Source organism: Nicotiana sylvestris, chromosome 6 (assembly GCF_000393655.2).
Source record: "Nicotiana sylvestris chromosome 6, ASM39365v2, whole genome shotgun sequence".
In the NCBI taxonomy this organism is placed as follows: Eukaryota; Viridiplantae; Streptophyta; class Magnoliopsida; order Solanales; family Solanaceae; genus Nicotiana; species Nicotiana sylvestris.
The window spans coordinates 186,869,027-186,888,698 of record NC_091062.1 but is presented as its reverse complement, the minus strand read 5'-3'; the positions used below and the strand labels follow the sequence as shown (position 1 = coordinate 186,888,698).

The 19,672-nt window shown below is 41.4% G+C and overlaps 1 protein-coding gene and 1 pseudogene across 1 annotated transcript; one reads left to right on the top strand and one right to left on the bottom strand.

Moving 5' to 3' along the window:
• Positions 1-5,632: 5,632 nt before the first annotated feature.
• Positions 5,633-7,281, bottom strand: LOC138870098 (uncharacterized; annotated as a pseudogene).
• Positions 7,282-12,568: 5,287 nt separating this feature from the next.
• Positions 12,569-18,370, top strand: LOC104238071 (succinate--CoA ligase [ADP-forming] subunit beta, mitochondrial). The gene is made up of 12 exons (XM_009792343.2): positions 12,569-12,831; positions 13,397-13,507; positions 13,606-13,717; positions 14,428-14,492; positions 15,304-15,381; positions 16,390-16,464; positions 16,564-16,716; positions 16,858-16,992; positions 17,104-17,268; positions 17,476-17,598; positions 17,950-18,021; positions 18,148-18,370. Exons 1-12 carry the CDS (start codon positions 12,730-12,732, stop codon positions 18,220-18,222), a joined length of 1,266 nt encoding a protein of 421 aa, XP_009790645.1. The 5' UTR covers positions 12,569-12,729; the 3' UTR covers positions 18,223-18,370.
• Positions 18,371-19,672: the final 1,302 nt, after the last annotated feature.

Below are 19,672 nucleotides of genomic sequence, written 5' to 3'. Positions count from 1 at the left end.
TAGTATATATTGATTAAATTGTAATCATTGGTAATGATATTAAATTCAGCATATCAAACAGTTGATTTGGAGATAGAGGTGACGGAGGAAGAGTATCGGGAGTGGTATATTCCCAGAGCCTTGAGATCTTTCTTTTGCTATTCTCCGGCCAGATCTAGGTGTGAACCAGGAGCTTGCCATTGTGGAGAGAGAATGGATATGCCAATTACTACTCTGCGTATCTGATGTGTGCTTCGGAGTATTGGAATGCTGATCAGAGGCGGGCGACGGTAGAAGGAGGTAAGAGCCGGGTTAGGCGCTCCAGCAGCTCTAGGAGTTCCCGTTCTCGCTTTTCTTGATCTTCCAAGCTTGAAGCTCGCCTGCTTTGAGAGAGGAGAGACAGCCATTTGATGCATGACAATGGAGAAAAGTACTATATGCTTTATGTTTCCTATGCAGCTACTACAGCTAATAAGCTATGCATGATGATATGTGATGCATGCTTTGACTTCTAAGGCTTGACAGGTCCTTTTGGTCGATTTCCAGTTGATTGCCTCAACCTATCGATTGAGTGAGTTGGAGAAGAAAGTCTTAGAAGGCTATGACTCTATAAGTTTCGCGTCTTATTTTTTTGCGTGTCTACTATTTATTTAGGTGCAAAGAGCCTAAGCGGTCAAGCTATTATATTCCGAGCCTGCTCTCCATTTCCACCGTTGATGCAATAGAAGCTCTTAATGCAATATCTGGTGGTGAAGACATTCCCGCTGCTACAATTGGAGTTGACGGTCCTAGTTCTGTTACAGTAAGAGCTGTTGCTGGAATAACCAGTGCTAGTTACTTGACTGTTGGAGGAGAAACCACTGTTAGAAATGTTCACGTAGAAGCTCCTCTTTCATCTGCAGGTATAGACTTCTTTGGATCTTATCCGCTTCAGAGGTTAATCAATAGGGAAATCCGCATTTTTTTTATCTTCCTCTAAAAAATTCTTTTTCATGGGCATCTTCTATTCAAAAGGATCTTACTCAATTCAATAGAAACTTAACTTCTACCCCACTTTTTTTCTTTTCAGGCTAAATTGTTGGGACGGACTTTTTATAGGGATTCAAGCTTGCGAAATGCTTTATCATTCTTACTCTTGAGTAAAACTAAACTGGCTTTTGACACAGGTGCGAAGCAAGTCTATGCGGAAAGGATAGGAAAAAGCTCTATACGATACGCGAGTTGTTGGTGGAATACGAGTAAGGACTTTGTTTGCCCAAGTCCCTTGCTTGAAGGACTATCGCACTTTCAGTGGTACTGAGACTGTCCCTACCACTACCCTTTATCAAGCTGGTTTACAAGAGTTCTGGCTTTCCCAACCGGACAAAACTTCTAGGGAATCTAATTTCTTTCGAACCCCCTATTATATTTATATGCGGTCCTAACCTTGCTACTCTTACTTCCACTAGCAAGAGAACTTCTGCTCGTAACATACCCCTAGGGATATAATCTTACTTCTTGAAGCGAGCTACTTTAACTGCCAAAGGAGCGGGGCAACTCGAGTTAGACGAGAGGCAGGGATGTAATTTCAAAGAGGCTCGACCGGACCCAAGAACCGGACAGAAGACAGGCCCCACTGTGATACCTCGTGCAAGTTCTAGTTAATGACCTGAAAGAAGTCACTAGCTTCTTGCTATCGAGCGTGCCTTAGCCTTAGTTTACAAGGAAGCTTTGTCGTACTTAGAAAAGGATGGTTCTAAAGTAGGTGTCAAGCTGAGAAAAGGCGGAGAATTTTTGAATTCAAGAAAAGAAAGGCATTGCCCAATACATTTATTCTATACAATAGGAATTCCAAGCCGTAAAAGGCAATGTGAATTCCTACGACTCCTCTCACTCTCAGGGACGGATTGAACAGCAGCTGTTAGGGAAGGATCTCTATCATTGGTTCATCAGAAGCCATCAAGCACGAAAGCAGCAAGGAGTGTGCTAGTGAGTCCCAAGCGAAGGAAAGAAGGACATGAGAGGCATAGAGAGGACTCAAGGACAAGACACGACTCAGACCCCGGTAAATTTGATCTTCATTGGCCTTGCTGTCCGCAGATCGATTACTCTCCTTTGAAGGTGAAGCCCGTTTGAAGGCAAGTCATGGTATCCGGGATCGGACATCGAAAGGGAAGGCGAGGTTTCAAAGTCTATTATGGAAGCGGGCCCCTACTGGTAGTGATACCCCGATCTCATGGATGAAGGCTAACGTTTTCTATTGGAATAGAGGGATGTGCAGATCAATTCTACTTTTCACTTTGCCATCTAGAGAGAGTTTGCCCTGAGTTAGGATACGGAGTTGGAAGAGAATGCCAGTATATCAGTTCATCTTCATCAAAGGCCAAGATCTCCATGAATTCTATTATTTTGCGTCTCTTTGCTTCTGAGGCAGTTTCAAGTTTAAGCCGATCCTCGAGGTCCAGTAAAAGGTCACTCCTCATCCCGATCTTATTAAAGGAGGAAGTAAACAGATCAAGGTTTCTACGTACTTCCGTTATGGAGGGTGCGGGCAGGGGGGACGGCGGGGAGGCCGGCTCCACCGGTTGGTTGCCGAAGATGACCCCTCGCCTTGGTCTCCAAATAAGTTTTTATAATAGTCAAAAGCACCTTAAAACCACGAATAAGTTGGAGATGAGGGTGATGAGTTGGGATCCTTTAAGGCGGGGGCACGGGGTTATGGTCTTGTTACTTTATGTTTCGGAGTCAATTGATCCCTCGATCAAGTCCTAACTAGAAATATCTTAAGAGAAGAAGAGAAATCATTTGGATTCGAGGCGAAACCCCTCTCCGCCGTTACGGAGTTCTTCTGCTCTAATCTCCGAAATCGAAGGTCAGCTGACTGAGGAGTTAGTATTGATTCATGCAAAGATGCTCCTTTGAAGCTGGAGTAAGGAATTGTCCACCTCATCACCCCGAAGAGCAGTGGCTCTGTTGTTTTGCACGCCTACAGAGAGAGACTCCAAAAGTACCGACGCTCAATCGAAAGAAAGAGCAATCAACTATATGCTTAACTCATGCCCCAGGAATCCCTAGACACAGAGAGAGGGTACGAGCTAATCTTTTACTAGAGGGAAAGCTGGCGAAAAGCATAGAGCGTGCGTGCTACGCTCTCGCCCTCCTTCCATCCGCGAAGCTGAGGCGGGAGAAAAAGCGTAATTCCCCGGTGTCATAGGTTACCTTTCTATCTTCCTCCCCCGTGACGTTCCCAAAGCGATCGCTATCCTTTTCTTGCTTTCTTCTTGTCTTGAATTTTTATAGAACGGCTTTATCTCAGGTATAGTTGGTTAGGATGAAGCGTTAGTAGATATAGCAAGTGTGCCGGGGATGCGGCTCGGGTATAGTAGGTCTGGACGCCTAGCATGAAAGAGCCTTCTCTGGTAGCAGCACTATACCTTAGTATCTCTCTAGCTTCCAGTCTATATAAAACGTAGTTAGCAGAGGTCAGTCTGTCTGGCGTTTCCTCGCGTAAAGGACTACTTTTGCATCGGCTCTCTCTCGTTAGGTAATTACCGAGGCGAAAGCAGCTCTCTCGGAAGTAAGTTTCCTCGCCATCTTAGTGGGACTAGTCTAAAAAACTTTCACTTACTCGGTTTTTTTGCGGGAAGGCCCTTCTAGAATTACGTTTAACGTCCCTTTATGACTTTCCCGATCGGCGCCTCGGGTCGGTAGCTGGGCTCCGGGGCATTACTACCACGGCTACTATCGACCCGAGCCCAAAGAAGGAAAAGAACGGACTAAAGCGAGGAGTTCATTAGCCATACATAGTTAAGGAGGATGGGGGTCAACCTCTTTCATGACCCATGGCCCCAGTGTGTCACTTGGTTAGCATTTGTAGAACAAAATAAGTAGGGCTGGTTTTTCGATAGGGAAAGAGACAGGGGAGGGGGAGTTGGCTGTAATTGAGACACGTTTTTCGGATGGACGATATGGATTTTTTCGAGATAGTTAACCACTTTTTTAACCGTGAGAGGGTGGATGTAATTCAGCTCGAACGAAGTGAGAGGGAGGTCATTCAGAACCCGCTGGCTCCAGAACGGGGGGGCGGCTCCAGAGGCGCTGCCGCAGGCGCCAGCACCGACATAAATTGCCCACCCCGCTCCCGATCAAAAAGAGCATGCGAGACTTCGAAGGGACATTCACACTTTGATTCGTGAGCAACTTCACGAGAACATTGTGAAAGGGGGAAATGGCGGCTGTCCGTGCACTTTCCGGAAATGACGGAAATATAGTCCAGTGCCGCGAAGGCGATAATGTCTTACGATCTTACGATCTCCGCGGAGACGGATACGGAAACCCTCCGCAGATGGGTGGAGAATATAAGGGGGACCTTTATCTCCTAAAGCTACTCATTAGGGAATACTGGCCAAACTAGTCTGTCTGCTGCTTTCTTTCATAACAGAGTCGTTATTCCTGGCTGGCATAGAAGTCTCTTGTGCAGGCGAAGGAGATGCATTTCTGGTACTGGTGGTATTGGACAAGCTCTAAGGGAATAATATATTTCTTATTTCTGTATTTCTTTCCCATGACAACTAAGAACAGGCAAATCAAAAATTTCACTTCGAATTTCGGACCTCAACATCCTACTGCTCACGGTGTTTCATGATCAGTATTGGAAATGAACGGAGAAGTGGTGGAACGTGCGGAACTACATATTGGATTACTCCAGTGCGGCACGAAGCCGCTGATGTCGAGTCGGCTCCTATGCCGCTAGCTATGACCTGCTTGGTCCCCCTCCCCTGGCACGGTGGAGGTTCCGTAGTTCGTCATGAGCACCGGTCTATGGAGCGTTTGAGCAACTCAAGCGAACCGCCTTACCTTATTCCAACATAGGGACAGAAGGGAGAAGGTTGTGAAGCTGGCCTCGTTATCCATACCTCCAATCGGATGAAAGGAGGACCAACTGACCCGGGTTTTCACGAGCATTGACGGGTTCTGGAATGCCTGTCAAGGGTGCTAGCGCATACCCCGGGGTGATCATTACCACCTGCACCTCACATCTTGACACAGTGGAACATGTAACCCGCCTATTGTTCCATTCAACTACATTTGTTCCTTTAATCCATATCTTAAAAGAACACAACAGCGAGGGATAACCCGCCCACACAGCCAGTGGAGAGGATGGCACTACTGGCAAAGACCGTCTGGCAAAAACGCCGCAGGCGCGAAGCGTGGTAGGCCTGCGCGGGGGGGAGCATACCATATGGAGGAAAGGGAGCCCGAACGGTGGAAGAGCCAGGGGAGGCCCGGTCATTTGATGGAAATAGAAGGCTTTTCCCTATTAGAGAAGACCCTATGGAGTAAAGGGAAGTGGATGAATTCTTGGAAAAAGAGGGAGCGAGCCTATATAAAATAGAAAATGAAATAAAGCAAATTCCATGAATAGGTAGAGTTAACGGTATGACAGACAGCGCTGCCTATACGCGAATTAGCTTCCTAGGTTGAGCAGTCTCAATTTCACTACATGATTTATGAATGAATGCTGGGCTAGGCCATCTCGAATGGCGTGAGCCGCATGCGGGGAGACCCGCACGTACGGTTTTTAGGGGGATCTGGTCGAAAAACCGGGCGGTGCCCACCCGATTAGAGGGACTGAGAAATTAATTGAGTACAAAACTTATCTTCAAGCTTTACCTTATTCTGATTATTTAGAGGGCGATCACGGGGTCACTAAATAAAGTCATCCGTTTCTTTCGGAGGTGCTGGCCCGCAGCGAGGCAGAGATGACTAAGTGACATATGGAATATGGCGACGACAATAGCATGTCGTAGAAGGATATAACAGGTGGAGCCAACGACCCACTAAGACTAACCTATCTACAACTACATCCCCGAGCGGTAGTCAAACGGGGGCGTGAATGCGAGATGCCAGCGGAATGATCGGCCGGACAGAGGCTAAAGCTGCTTCCTTCCCACCGCGTACTTCCTTGTGTGTCAGAGATATAAAGCGAGTGTACCAAAAAAGAACGGGAACTGGATTGATCTATTCTATGGTGAAGCATCCGAAGCATAACTGCACACTCACACGATCTTTGCCGAGAGATAGGAGCATTCAGTGGAACCGGTGAACTACACTTGCTTCTGGATAGATGTGTGCGATAGAGGGCTCGTGGTACATACTGCCCACTCGTCCTCCTCTACTTTGAGAACCGTGTGAACGAAGAGTGGGCAGAAGAGAAAGATGTCCTCATACGGATTCACACACTTACTTGAATAGTGTGGGAGACTGGGGAATGGGTCGAATAAACTCCCCTGGGGCCGGAAAAATAAGAGACAAAGCTTTACTTAGATAGGGCTTTGATTGGGATTTTTTTTCTTAGTGATTGGAAAGAGCGCGCCTGGGTATGTTATAGAAAGGGAAGGCAGAAACATCGAATGGAGAAGAGAGGTGACTCGGCAGGGAAGGAATGGGAAATCGTCAAGGATGACTTCTTTGTTGGCAGAACGAAGGGCTAAATAGCGAGAGTGATTCTCTGAGCCGGTCTGGGTTTCCAACGCCTCGGGAAACTGGTCGAGATAGATGACAACATCTTTTTCCCCTTTTCCTTACCGGTAGGGCAATCTTCTCTTATGGCCTTCACCCCCCGCCCGGAAATAGAGAACCAAGCCCTTTTCTGATCCATTCATTTCTGCAAGCAGGGAGGATCCAGAGCGTTGCCCCCTCCTATTCGAGGTTTTTCCTCGCCCCACAAGCACCCAACCTTCCTTTTCGCTCTTCCTTCGGTTTGCCTCCATGAACGCGCCACTTAGGAGCCCTACTCATATTCCAAAGGTGCTACTTCAATTCAAGCGCAAGCCTCCCCTTTTATTGCTTAACTTAAAAAAGCTATAAACAAAGTACCAAAGTGGTTGCAGGAACGATACGCTTTGGTTACTGGCGAAGGCTTCCAAAGGCGACTAGCTTTCCATACTAGTTGTTACCTTACGCTGCCATTTTTCCAATATTATTGAATAGCATGGCCTGGGGCTAAGATAACTCAAGTAGGAGAGCTGTGTTATGAGTGACCTTATTGCACGGTTTAGAGAGCACTTGTGTATGTGATGCAAGTGAACGTCTATGAAAAAGCTGTCGTAAAGTTTCGTTCTTCGTTCTGTTGTCGACCCTATCTATGTTTCTATGATGGCCCAAGAACACGCTCATTCTTCAGCCGTAGAGAGACTTTTGAATTGCGAGGTACCATTACGAGCTCAATATATACGAGTGTTATTCCGTGAAATAACTCGAATTTCAAATCATTCACTTGCTTTAACTACTCATGCTATGGATGTAGGAGCATCAACTCCGTTCCTGTGGGTTTTTGAGGAGCGGGAGAAATTGTTGGAATTCTATGAAAGAGTCTTGGGAGCCAGGATGCATGCCAGTTTCATACGACCAGGTGGAGTGGCACAAGATCTATCTCTTGTCTTATGTATAGATATTGATTCATTCACACAACAATTTGCTTCTCGTATCGACGAATTAGAAGAGATGTCAACCGACAACCGTATCTAGAAACAACGATTAGTGGATATTGGTACTGTCACTGCACAACAAAAAAAGGATTAGGGATTCAGTGGTGTAATGTTAAGAGGTTCTGGGGTATGCTGGGATTTGCGAAAAGCAGCACCTTACGATGTTCATGACCAATTGTATCCTAACATACCAGTAGGTACCAGAAGAGATCGCTATGATCGTACTGTATTCGTATAGAAGAGATGCGACAAAGTGTTTGGATCATTGTGCAATGTCTTAATCAAATGCCTAGTGGCATGATCAAAGCCGATGATCGTAAGCTATGTCCTCCATCATGATCTCAAATGAAACTATCCATGGAATCGTGCACCGTGTGAAACGTATATCATCGTCGTTCTTAATCGAGACTCAAGTTAAGCTCCATCTCGGAACCTTATGGGGTTAGGAGTAAATCATCCCAAGGTTGGTGCATAGGAACGGGAACGGTAAACACGGCGGCATATGAACTACGGGACCCTCTACTAGTAAAGGGAAAATGGAAGTGCGCTCATGCGCACCAGCTGAAAAGGCCCTTTCCCTTTTTAATAATACAAGGTAAGCTTTATAGCTCTAACCTAGTCAAGGGGCTTTGATGCCCTTTGTATAGGTTGGGTTGCTGGATACGAGATCCTCGTAGTAGGCTGGACCAAGATCCAGCCGAGAGAGGGCAATCTTTAGAAACAACAGATTAGGAAAGCAAGAGAACGCTTCGCGTTTTCTTATCTTCTTCCTGCCCTAGGAGTAGCACAAAAAGAGGGATTAGCATTATTGTCCCAATGATAAAGCACTAACACCTTCCTCGTTGGGGCTCCGCGCACTGGGAAAAGGCTGACGCGACGGGAAAGTGACCACTAGTTACAAAGCTCCAATAAGGTATCGAGAGGGCTATCACAGTCAGGTGCGAATTGATTACCCCTATTTGTAAACTACCCCTCTTCCTATTTAGGGAATTGAGGCGAAAAATGGCTTGATGAACCGTTCGCCACGCACCAACCACATTTACTTGCTTATTGTAGAGGCTGTAAGTACACAGTGCCCCACAAGTAGGCTGTTTTTTCCGCAATGCAATCCGAGATAACCATAACCATGTATATATAGAAATATATTTTCGATGTTGTCATTTCGAAATGTCCGCTTCAACCGATGTTTCACCTCCCAAAGAGCAAAGTTGGCTTGATGAGCGCAGATGAGGAAGCGGGAGCAAGAAAACCAATAATCTCTTTCTTCTCCTTCTACTTAAGGTTAAGGGGCAAAGAGAAGCACTTTTGCTACTAAGAAAGCGAATGGTCAGTGCGAAGGTTCAAGACTTAGCCGAGTAGCGAAGCTAGATTCTCATAGCGAGGCGCTTCGAGTTAGCGAAGTGTTGTAGTAGTGCCGAAGCCCTATGTGCTATAATGCTGAGACAAGGACGCTCCGCCTTCTCTATAATGCTGAACGAATTAGCTCCTTGGTAATGGCTTAATGTATAGATAGAACGCCTTATGATGGGAAACTACCATGTTAGGTTTGGAGAGAGATGGGACTGGTTATATAATAGGGGAAGCAGATGCAAGCTTTTTCTTTCAATAGCCAGTCAAATGACTACAGGATCATCAGTCTACTCTACCTCAATTCACCATTTCGAACCTTATACAAAAGGTTTTTCCGTACCATCTCCTTCTACCTATACCGCAGTTGAAGCACCTAAAGGAGAATTTGGTGTCTTTCTGGTCAGTAATGGAAGCAATTGTTCCTACCGTCATAAAATAAGAGCACCTGGCTTTGCCCATTCATAAGGACTCGATTCTATGTCCAAACATCACATGCCAGCAGATGTGGTCACCATCATAGGTACTCAAGATATTGTGTGTGGAGAGGTGGATAGATAAGACTACTAGTTGCTCGATCAGGACGCTAGCTTTATTGCGAGCCAAAAACCCAATTTATGCCCCCTTTCTTTATTTAAGGAGATTCTATCCAATTATCAGCCCCGATGCGGAAAGGAGTAAAGAAAGAAGAGTTGAAGACGGCTTAATTGTAAGAGAGAACCCCCTCATCTCGTGGCTAGGAACATCTATGTAGATGGGATTGGATTCATAGTGCCAGTTAGGGGTAGGTATAAACCTTCATTCATCTTCTTCGATCTTCCTTGAAATATCCATTATCTTGGTCTCAACCTTGTTGAGCTCTCCCTGATCGAAAGTTCCTATTTTGTTGCCTCTTAGATCGTCTCCGACTCCCTAAAAAATAAGAGTACTTGGTGACCTAGTGGTCAGGGTCTTTCCTTACCTTAGCTGAGTCTTATGTCCCTTCAACATTCCTATTCATCTTGCCTTGTCTTGGGCACCGCGGTGGACTGATTATCCTATATATAATATCTACTCTAAAGATTAAGAGGATAGAGGGTCTCCCTTCCATAGATTCGATTGAGATTGATTCTCAGGATCGAGCCCTAATCAGAGGCGTGCCTAACGACACCTGTCAAATTCTTCGGCGTCTCCTTCCATTTGCTCCAGCTATGAAAGAAAAGAATGGGCGCAACACTTTATTCTCTTCTACCGCTCTTTGTTTACTTCTGGCCTTCCCGAACTCCTACACGGGCGGAGTCAGATCTTGGAGTAAGCTCCTTTCCATGGGCAATCTACTCAAGAGTTTAGGCCCCTAATTCGGTCTATGTCTGGGCTGCTGCCGTACTCAAAGGCGAGGGGCTCCAAAAGCGGATGCGATCGGCCTCAGAGGAGAGGGGAGGCAACTTGGGATTCTAGGCAAAGTGCTTTTTTTGTATATAGGCCTTCGTATAGGATAGGATTTTCATTCCTCCCGCCAAAGCTAGAAAAGAAAGGAGCTCTCTCTTTTTTCCAGCCTTCTTTTTATTTTAAAGGCATATAGTGCGTTCTCGCTTTCAGGGGGAATTCAAGTCAAAATCTAGTACAAGGAGGAAGCGAAAGGCTAGCTACCAGGTACGAAACAGAGTATGACTATAATAAATCATAGAGCAGTGGGGAGCATGCCCATCCCATTAGATATCATTTGAGCTTCCCCTTTCCTAAGATCCTGGACGTGGTACTGACGCATGAACTTGGTTACTGGTTTGACCGCTTTGTTGGCAAGTCAAGTAAGGAAAGGTCTGTTCATTTGTCCAGAAATATGTTTTCGGCCTATCTATCGATTGAACCAGGGGCTGGGCTCTTGTTGACAGACATAAGAAGTGGGATTAAGAATAGGGGAAGAGCAGCTCTACTCATACTTCTGCTTATGGAAAGACATAAGAAGCACCCTATAAAACATGCAAGATCTCTTAGTAAGCCCTTGTTGGCATATCAGGTGCCATTGAACACAGTCCAGGGAAAGCATCTATCTATAGTGATAGTGATCCATTGCCTTGACTTGAGTCTCCACCACATCTATTTCCTGCCCGCTTGTAGCGGTTGGTTAGGCTAGGCCGGTTAGAACCTCTCCGCAGTTCTCGATTCTGATTGAACTAGGGAGGATCGGTATTGCTGGGGGAGATTGTTCTTCCTCAGCTGGCTTGTTAACCATGGTCTCTTGAAGGTTTCATTCTTTTACCAGCTCTCCCAGCCAACAACCTGCTAACCCTAAGCTTGCAAGCACCTTGGTCACATCTAAGTCCCTATTCTATTGTTCTATTTGGGACGGAAAGAAAAAGATCTGCCTTTTGCGGGAAGAATCGCTCGAAAGCACGGGATGGGCCTTCCCTTCCTTTACGTCATCCACCACCCTGTCCTATCCACTCTCCCCAAATCTCTACTCGTAATTTGAAGAAGAAAGATAAGGAAATCCAATTAGAGATAAGCTGCCCATGAGCATCATGGCATAGGTAAAAGGGAACGAGGAGGCAAGCCCCCCCATCTTGTTCTCTTTTTCTCCTTGAGTCGGATGAATCGAGGGTTCCAAACCTTCCAAAAGTGATAGGTATGTGTTGTTTCTTGGCACTCTCTTAGACTGTCTATCCCTTTATACCTGGGTATAAAAGCCAGAAAGAAAGTAGCTTCTTTGATATGGTTCAGTAAATAGGAATTCCAGTAATACAATAAACATTAGAAGAACATAGGAATATGGGTCCATATAGGAATGAAGAAAGGACATGATAGGCTAGTTGATTCCAAGCCAAGCAACATGGCATGATCAGACTTATCGGAGAGAGTCATCTGCTATTATAACTACAATTATTATTTTAATATTTTGATAAACTAATATATTTGGAACTTTAAAATAACTACAAGGTTTTTATTTTTTTCACAGGAAGAGACCCACTTAACTTACATATAATTTTAGTGAACTTTGAATGAAACAAAGAAAAAACCCTATGTAATTATGTTACAAAGAACAAATTCCATCACCATGCTTAAAAAGACATATAAATATCAAGGAAAAAGGTTTTAATATTAGACTCAAACCCGATAAAAGAAAAAAAGAAACAACAAAAAATTCAGAGCACTTTTTAAACTTTTAGTCTCTTTTGTTATAAAAGTAGATTAACTTTATTTTTTTAACACATAATATTTATTTTAGAATCTTGATAAATTAAAAAGTGGATTTTATCATATTATTCTCTAGAATAATAAAAAAACTGATTGATTCATGTAATAATTCGCATAAAAATTTAATACTCCATTTTATATCTACTAAGAGTACTGTGCACTCTCTTTTATTTAATAAGAAATTATTATTTTTATAATAATATTATGAATATAGAGTTTTTAAAGAGACGTTAGGTGAGATACAATAACATAATATATTATTTTATATATAAAATATCTATTATCATAAAATATTATACAATTAATTCAACTAAATTCATCATTTTTGCATGTTTAGAAGATATTAAATTCATAATTATTGTGTCAATTTAATAATTCTTATTTTTATTATTTAAATTAATATTTGATTTATCAATTGTTATTTTCAACAATTTCTTCTTCTTGTATATGTTTATATGATTAATGTGATGCACACGTGCAACGCATATAGCTATAACTAGTATCTTTAAAACCAGAATATAAGTTTAATTGTTATTCGAATTTTAGAGTAAACACATTTCCATATTATTAGTAATATTAAATTTCATTAGTTCGAATCCAAACTCTAAAGAAGGTGCAGCCCAGGGAATAGACAACGGGGAAAGAAAAGGGCCAAAAACAAGTTGGTCAGAAAAAGTATACTACGACCTTTTTTTTTAGCTTCAGTATTAGGGTTTCGATTCTATTGTACATTTCGATCGCGTAGAGGATCTGAAAAAAAATGGTGAGAGGAATGCTGCGTAAACTTGCCAATCAGTCTCTCTCAGTCGCCGGAAAATGGCAGCAGCAACAGCTCCGCCGCCTCAACATTCACGAGTATCAGGTCACTCCTCCCATTATCTCTACAATTTGATATTTTCTGAATCTATAAATCAAATCAACTACGTCTCAATCCTCAACTAGTTATTTTTTTGCTTAATTTGGATACATTTCATTCTAATTCCAAGTAATTTTTTTTATGACTTTTTTTTGAAATCGAGGAACAAAATGTTCTTTTTTTTTTTTTGAAAAAAATAAACTGAATATAGTATGGATCATTTGTAGCTGAGGACTCTGCTGTACCGAGAGGAGAGGCTTGTAAGATTTTGAATTAGTAGATGCGGAGATTTGAATTAGTATAGATACATAATTGCTTTTCTCAAAATTATTCAAGTATAAATATAAAGTTCAAGCCGAAGTAGCAGGTAGCTGATACCAAAGGCAGAGGTGTGCCCAAGCTGGCAATAACACAACCGTCATATAAATGTATACACACACACACACAAAACACAGTGTGTGTGTGTGTGTCATAGTTCTGAAAATGTAGAGCGTGTAACTTTTTAACATCAACTAATGCTTTAGATTTTACATGATACATTGTTTTGAAGTTTTGCTTGTTATGATATTAGGGAGCTGAGTTGATGGGCAAATATGGGATCAATGTGCCTAAAGGTGTTGCTGTTGCTTCCCTTGATGCACTGAAAAAAGCAATTCAGGATGTGCTCCCAAACCAAAACGAGGTAGTTCGATCAAAGCTGTATCTGTTGCAAAATCTGATCTCTTTGCTACAGTTAAGGGTAAGGTAAATGCTTTCGACTTTTCTCTTCCGGTGATACAGGTTGTTGTTAAATCCCAAGTCCTTGCTGGTGGACGTGGCCTTGGAACGTTCAAGAATGGATTTCAGGGTGGAGTTCATATTGTCAAGGCTGATCAGGCTGAAGAGATTGCCGGTACTGAAATTCATCCTCTACTAGTTTTTTAAGAAATATTACATTGTTACTGTGCAGAACTCTGCTGTTTTCTTCTTTGTTGAAAAGATCCTTTGTTGCCGGTTAAGTTTTTCTTGAAAGGGAATACAATGAATCTTCTGTGTGAGTTGTAGTTGTATCATTAGGTTTCATCAACTGTCAGAGATATCTAGCTGGGTGTTGCTGGACAACTGTGCTTGACTTGATAACATTTTTTCCTGCAAATGAGTTAGAAATGCTACTCTGGAGATCTTAAGCGGTTCTAACACAAGGCATAGCTTTATTTTTCTTTTTGTGGCACGATTTTGTGGTTTTAAACTTTTATAATGGCATTTGTGCATGAGGTGTTCATCTATCCTTGCATTTGAAATTGATTTGTGGGCATCTTTGGTTGAAATGCAAACTAGTTAAGAGAAGGACATTCAAATCGTTCCTAAAGGGGGGACGGGTGGGCCACTGAGCCCCTTAAGGGCATGTGCTTTCTAACTTAAAGGATTATACTGGACTTTTGGTGATGGGCAATATCAAAATTGTTTCAGGACTGTCAATAAGCCATAGCATTTTTACTCTTACTAGATTATGCTTTTCTTGTGCCTATAGTTTATTATTACCACTGTCAAGTTACTTCTTTTCTTTCTTTATGGTTTTATATATTTTTTAATGAACAACATTGTCAATGCTTTTGGTTTCAGCTAAAATGCTTGGACAGATTCTTGTTACTAAACAAACAGGAGCTCAAGGAAAAGTTGTCAGCAAGGTTTGGATTTTTTATTGATATTTATATTCTCAAACATACATCAATATCAACTCGCAAATCTAGATTTATCATCCAAACGATTTAAGGTGGAGTGAGAGTTGCTTACTTCAAGCATGAGCTGTTTGAAATCCCCATTTCTATAGAGTATGGCGTGGTTGTTAAAAGCCTGCTTGAGGCCCAATTAAGCCCTGAAGCTCAGTGCAGTGCAGGTCTTACACTTCACCTTGCTTCACCGGTGCTTTAGTTCAAGCAAGGTGATAGTGTGCACCTCGATATGAGCAGGCTATGTTTTAAGTAGGTAAGCGCTAACAATAGATATAGATGGCAAAAGGATATATCAATTGTTAAAAAAATGTTATGGATGAATAGTTAGTGAGTAAAAAAGGACTTCACTAATCTGTGTTAGAAACTTAAAATTGCATCATTGAATTGGAAGCACAAAGCATAAAATGGGATTTTAATGACACTTTAACTTTCTCATATTTAAAGTGACTGCTTTGCTGCTGCTATTTTCCCCCCTCATTTGCACCTTTCTTCATTGAAGTACATGCTTAGCAAAAAGACTTGGTGTGTTTTTCCTTTAAAAAAAAATGGTGATAATGTGTAGTTAGCATCCACATCTCAAACAGCTATAAGTATTTAATTGACGTCATTGGTTTATGATGATAACCAGAAGACCAAACTGTTCATTTAATTTTGTCAGAAACTCATAATTACTAGTTTTGAACCAAACGATGATACTGCAATTCTATGATCAGCACTTAGTAGGATATGCAGATTTTCTGATGCTCCGTTATCTTATTGCTTGCAGGTTTACCTATGTGAAAAGATGTCCTTGGTTAATGAAATGTACTTTTCGATTATACTTGATCGTGCAACTGCTGGTCCTGTAAGTTCCAAAACTTGCCAGGCACTTCAGTGTCCACTTAAATATCGTTAACATACAACATACTCAGCATATTCCCACGTGGGTAGTATGTACGAAGTTCTTACCCCTACCTTATGAAGGTAGAGACTTCACAAGAGACTGTTTCTGGAAGACCCTCGGCTCAATAAAGCAAAATATTGTTAACATATATTCATAATTTATATCCCTGTTCAGTTTCTCGCGAACTTCACTTTTTACTATTATATTTTCATCACACCCTGTGGTACCCCCAAAAGAGATTAAAGGAGAAAATAGAGAAAATTTTCGAAAAGAAGAGGAAGATGAAGGAGTTTCTCTGTCTACCTATGTTGCTTCTTTGTTTCACTGTTCTCTTAAGTGGTACTAATTCATTTGTGATTCTGATTGCTAGAGTATCTTTCCAAATGTACTGATGAACAAAAAGAGTATCTTCCCCCGAATGTATGATTCTATTCAATGGAACCCAATTTGTAGAGACATGTGCTGCATTGTGCTGTTTCTGTTCTATGAGTGGAGTAGCTCAATGTTGCATGAAACTGATGCATACAGCTAAACATTAATCATACTTGCCGCATGGTCGTGGCCTATTTGATTTCTAGACATGAAAGAGTTTGGATCCACTAAAAGAATTCATTCTTATTTCTAATTGAAGAACAATTAAGGATACTTGCTATTCACCTTGGCATTAGGACGACCTTATGAAAGCATCTGATTGGTAATTGGAGAAGCCATCTGCTTTCATAATTCTTTATGTCCTCTGAACTCTTCAACTTTCGAGAGTAATACTCTAATCGAGGAAACAACTTATTCAATTTGAGTTTCCTCATTAATTGAATGTTTATGGGGAAGGTGTTGGGGCCTGAAAACCTAACCCAAAAATTCTCTACTTTATTAGTAATCTTGATCATGTAGAGGATTTCTGTAATCACATTCAAATTTTTAGTTGATCTAAGGCTGTGAAGCTGCTTGATGTTGCATTTTTTATTGCAGCTCATTATTGCTTGCCGGAAGGGTGGAACCAGCATTGAAGACCTTGCAGAAAAATTCCCCGACATGATTATAAAGGTCTTACTTTTTCTTTCAATATTCATCCAAGCTTTAGCAATTTCTTTTTGATAATGTTGTTGTCAACTGATAAACGTTCTCTGTATCTGTATTTTCCAGGTTCCTATTGATGTTTTCAAAGGAATCAGTGATGAAGATGCTGCAAAGGTTGTTGATGGTTTGGCTCCAAAAGTAGCTGACAGAAACGATTCAATTGAACAAGTAAAAAAGTTATACAAACTTTTCTGTGAATCTGACTGCACAATGTTAGAGGTAAGCATTTTCATCATTTGTTCAGAAGCACCTTCTGGAGACTTAGCCGAATGTTCCAGGGGTTAATAGCTTCTAGCTAGCATGGCATTAGGAATCCCCCCCCCCTATTTATACCTAAATATAGACTTTTTGTCTGGGCAGATCAACCCCCTTGCAGAAACATCTGATAACAAGCTGGTAGCTGCAGATGCAAAGCTCAATTTTGACGATAATGCTGCTTACCGTCAAAAAGAAATCTTTTCTCTTCGCGATTCTTCCCAAGAGGATCCTCGTGAGGTATTCATTATGCTTTCTTTATTTGAATGTCACTGAAGGCGCCGACCTTTCATCCTTGATGCAACTACGTACAAGTTCTCATTTTTTGGTCTACCCTGGTTAACTCCTCAGGTTGCTGCTGCTAAAGCAGATTTGAATTATATTGGCTTGGATGGAGAAATTGGTTGCATGGTTAATGGTGCTGGATTGGCAATGGCTACGATGGATATAATTAAGCTCCATGGAGGAACTCCAGCCAATTTTCTAGATGTGGGTGGAAATGCTACTGAAGGCCAGGTATACGTGGTTTCTTGATAATACATGTGAAGAATAGTTGTTTTTGTTGCTCATTTGCATGTTTCCAGCTTTTCTTTTTGTAAGAACTGAACAAGTGTTTTGTTAGTGTGAAGTCTCATTTTTTGTCTTAATGATGTGTTAAAATGTTGAAAAGTTGGGAGTCCACAAAAAGTTGAAAGTTGAATTTCTCTCTTGTACTTGGAGTAGGTTGTGGAGGCCTTCAAAATTTTGACTGCAGATGAGAAGGTGAAGGCAATTTTGGTGAACATCTTTGGAGGAATAATGAAGTGTGATGTGATAGCCAGTGGTATTGTTAATGCTGCCAAACAGGTTAGTATTGTTTTTTCTCTGATTGAGGGTTTTGTTTGCCCAACAAGTTCTCTCTTTTAGGATCTTTTTTTTTGGTGTCTGTTTTGTCCCATTTATCTAACACCTCCTCTACTCACCTCTCTGTTCCTTTTGAGTAAGAATTCTATTCTGTTCGCTCTAAAAGTTTCACTTCTCGCCCCATTCCTTTATGAAGGAAAAGATATGGAGAAAGGAAAACACAGAAATGTTAAAAGGATAATTGTGTCAGTGGTTCTACTTATTAACCCCAAAAAAGTGTTAATGGTTCAACTTTATCCTTCTGCAATTAGTCTCTGTGCGTAGTGTGCTGATTCTTATGTGTTTGTGGTTAAGGTTCAACTGAAAGTGCCTGTGGTTGTTCGTCTGGAAGGCACCAATGTTGAACAAGGGAAGAGAATTCTGAAGGTAAATTGCTAACTTTGTCCTCCGGGCATGAACTTCGCTTTGCCCTAGCAGTTGCTATTTTGGTTTCCTGTAGGAAAAGCCAATCTCAGGTAGTAATCAACTTCTTCCCTGGTTTGTATTGTGCAGGAAAGTGGCATGACACTTATAACTGCCGAGGATTTAGATGATGCGGCTGAAAAAGCAGTCAAAGCCTTAGCCTAGTTGAAAGAACAAAAAAGATACAGTAACAAAATTTGTTATAATTCTAATTTGTAAGCCTTTTTTGGTTGGCTCCCTTTTTTGCCAGGAAAGATCTGAAATGTGCAATTCTTGATTTTACAATAAAACAATGAACTTCACTTTTTGTTAAGACTTGGAATAAGCTTGGTGCTTCCTTTTATTAATTCATTTATATCATTGGTATTATGACCCAGCTTTCACACACCTAGATTAATGAAACACTAGTATTAGCTATCTTTCACAAGAACATGTTCTAATACTGGAAGGCGGATTTACATAGAGCTTTGTGGGTGCTGGAGCACCCATTAACCCCGACGCAGAGTATGTATAATGACATAGAAAATATGACGTAGGCAAAAATATAATAAGAAAGCACCCAGCAACCAGAACGTATGATGGTTGCTTTGGTAAGGGATGGGTACTGAGAGCGGGGGTGGCGAGGGTTCGATCCTGCCAGTCTACCCTAATTCTATGTGCATTTTACTCTTTATAGTTTAGGGTCTTATTGTCGTTTCTTTTCAGCATAGGGCAATTTTTTGCCCCAAGGCCCAAATTAGTTCCTTTTTGGAATTTTTACATATCTATACACTATTGAAAATTTTATTACAAAAAATGTCCTTTTTTGGTATTTACCCGACCTAAATACATTTTAATTATAAGATATATACAATCCACATTAAAAGGCTCATAAATCTATTATTTGTGCCTCAAGGGATTTAGTTACACCTTTTTTCTTTTTTTTGCCGCCTACTCAATTGCATCTTCCCGGCTCTAAATTTTGCAACATAATTTGCTTTTTCTATCAATCTGTTGTCTCTGTATTGTGACTGCACTGCTATCTTCCCCAGTAATAATGATAAGAAAGAAAGGAACTTTGCATTTGAGGAGACATGAGTTGATTATCCAAAAGCTCTCCTTTTCACTTTTGCCTTTTCAATCAATCCATTTTCTGTATTTGTTAGTTCTCTAAGAGGAGACATTTTTCTTAGAGAAGAGATCGCTAAAGAACACCGCCTAAATTCTCTCTTCCAATTAACTTGGAAAGGTTTACAAGTATGGAAGATGGAAACAGAGTATCAAACTAAGTTCAATGATTGGAAAATACAAAATGGAGAAATAGAAACTGCGACGGAGAGATCGAGGGAGAGCGTGGGGATCTCCTCTCTCACACACACACATACACACTTTTCCCTACTATTTTTCGTATTCTTGTAAAGAGAGAATTTCTTCAACCAAGAAATTTGTGGTGGTTGGCTTTCGTTGTATTTCGTCAATAGCGCGCCAAAATTAAATTATTTCTTTGATCACTAAAGAATGGCAGATTTATTACATGGAATGTAAAGAATTGTACCAGAAAAAATATGGAGTATAAAAATTGTTAAAATCACAAGTATAGTTTTAGATAATGAAAATTATTTCAAAGATTCTGGTT

Coding starts and splice junctions, on each gene's coding strand:
- LOC104238071 (XM_009792343.2), top strand. CDS start 12,730: ATGGTGAGAGGAATGCTGCGTAAACTTGCCAATCAGTCTCTCTCAGTC. Junction 13,508..13,605: donor TGCTCCCAAACCAAAACGAG/GTAGTTCGATCA, acceptor CCGGTGATACAG/GTTGTTGTTAAATCCCAAGT. Junction 16,717..16,857: donor CTGACTGCACAATGTTAGAG/GTAAGCATTTTC, acceptor TTGTCTGGGCAG/ATCAACCCCCTTGCAGAAAC.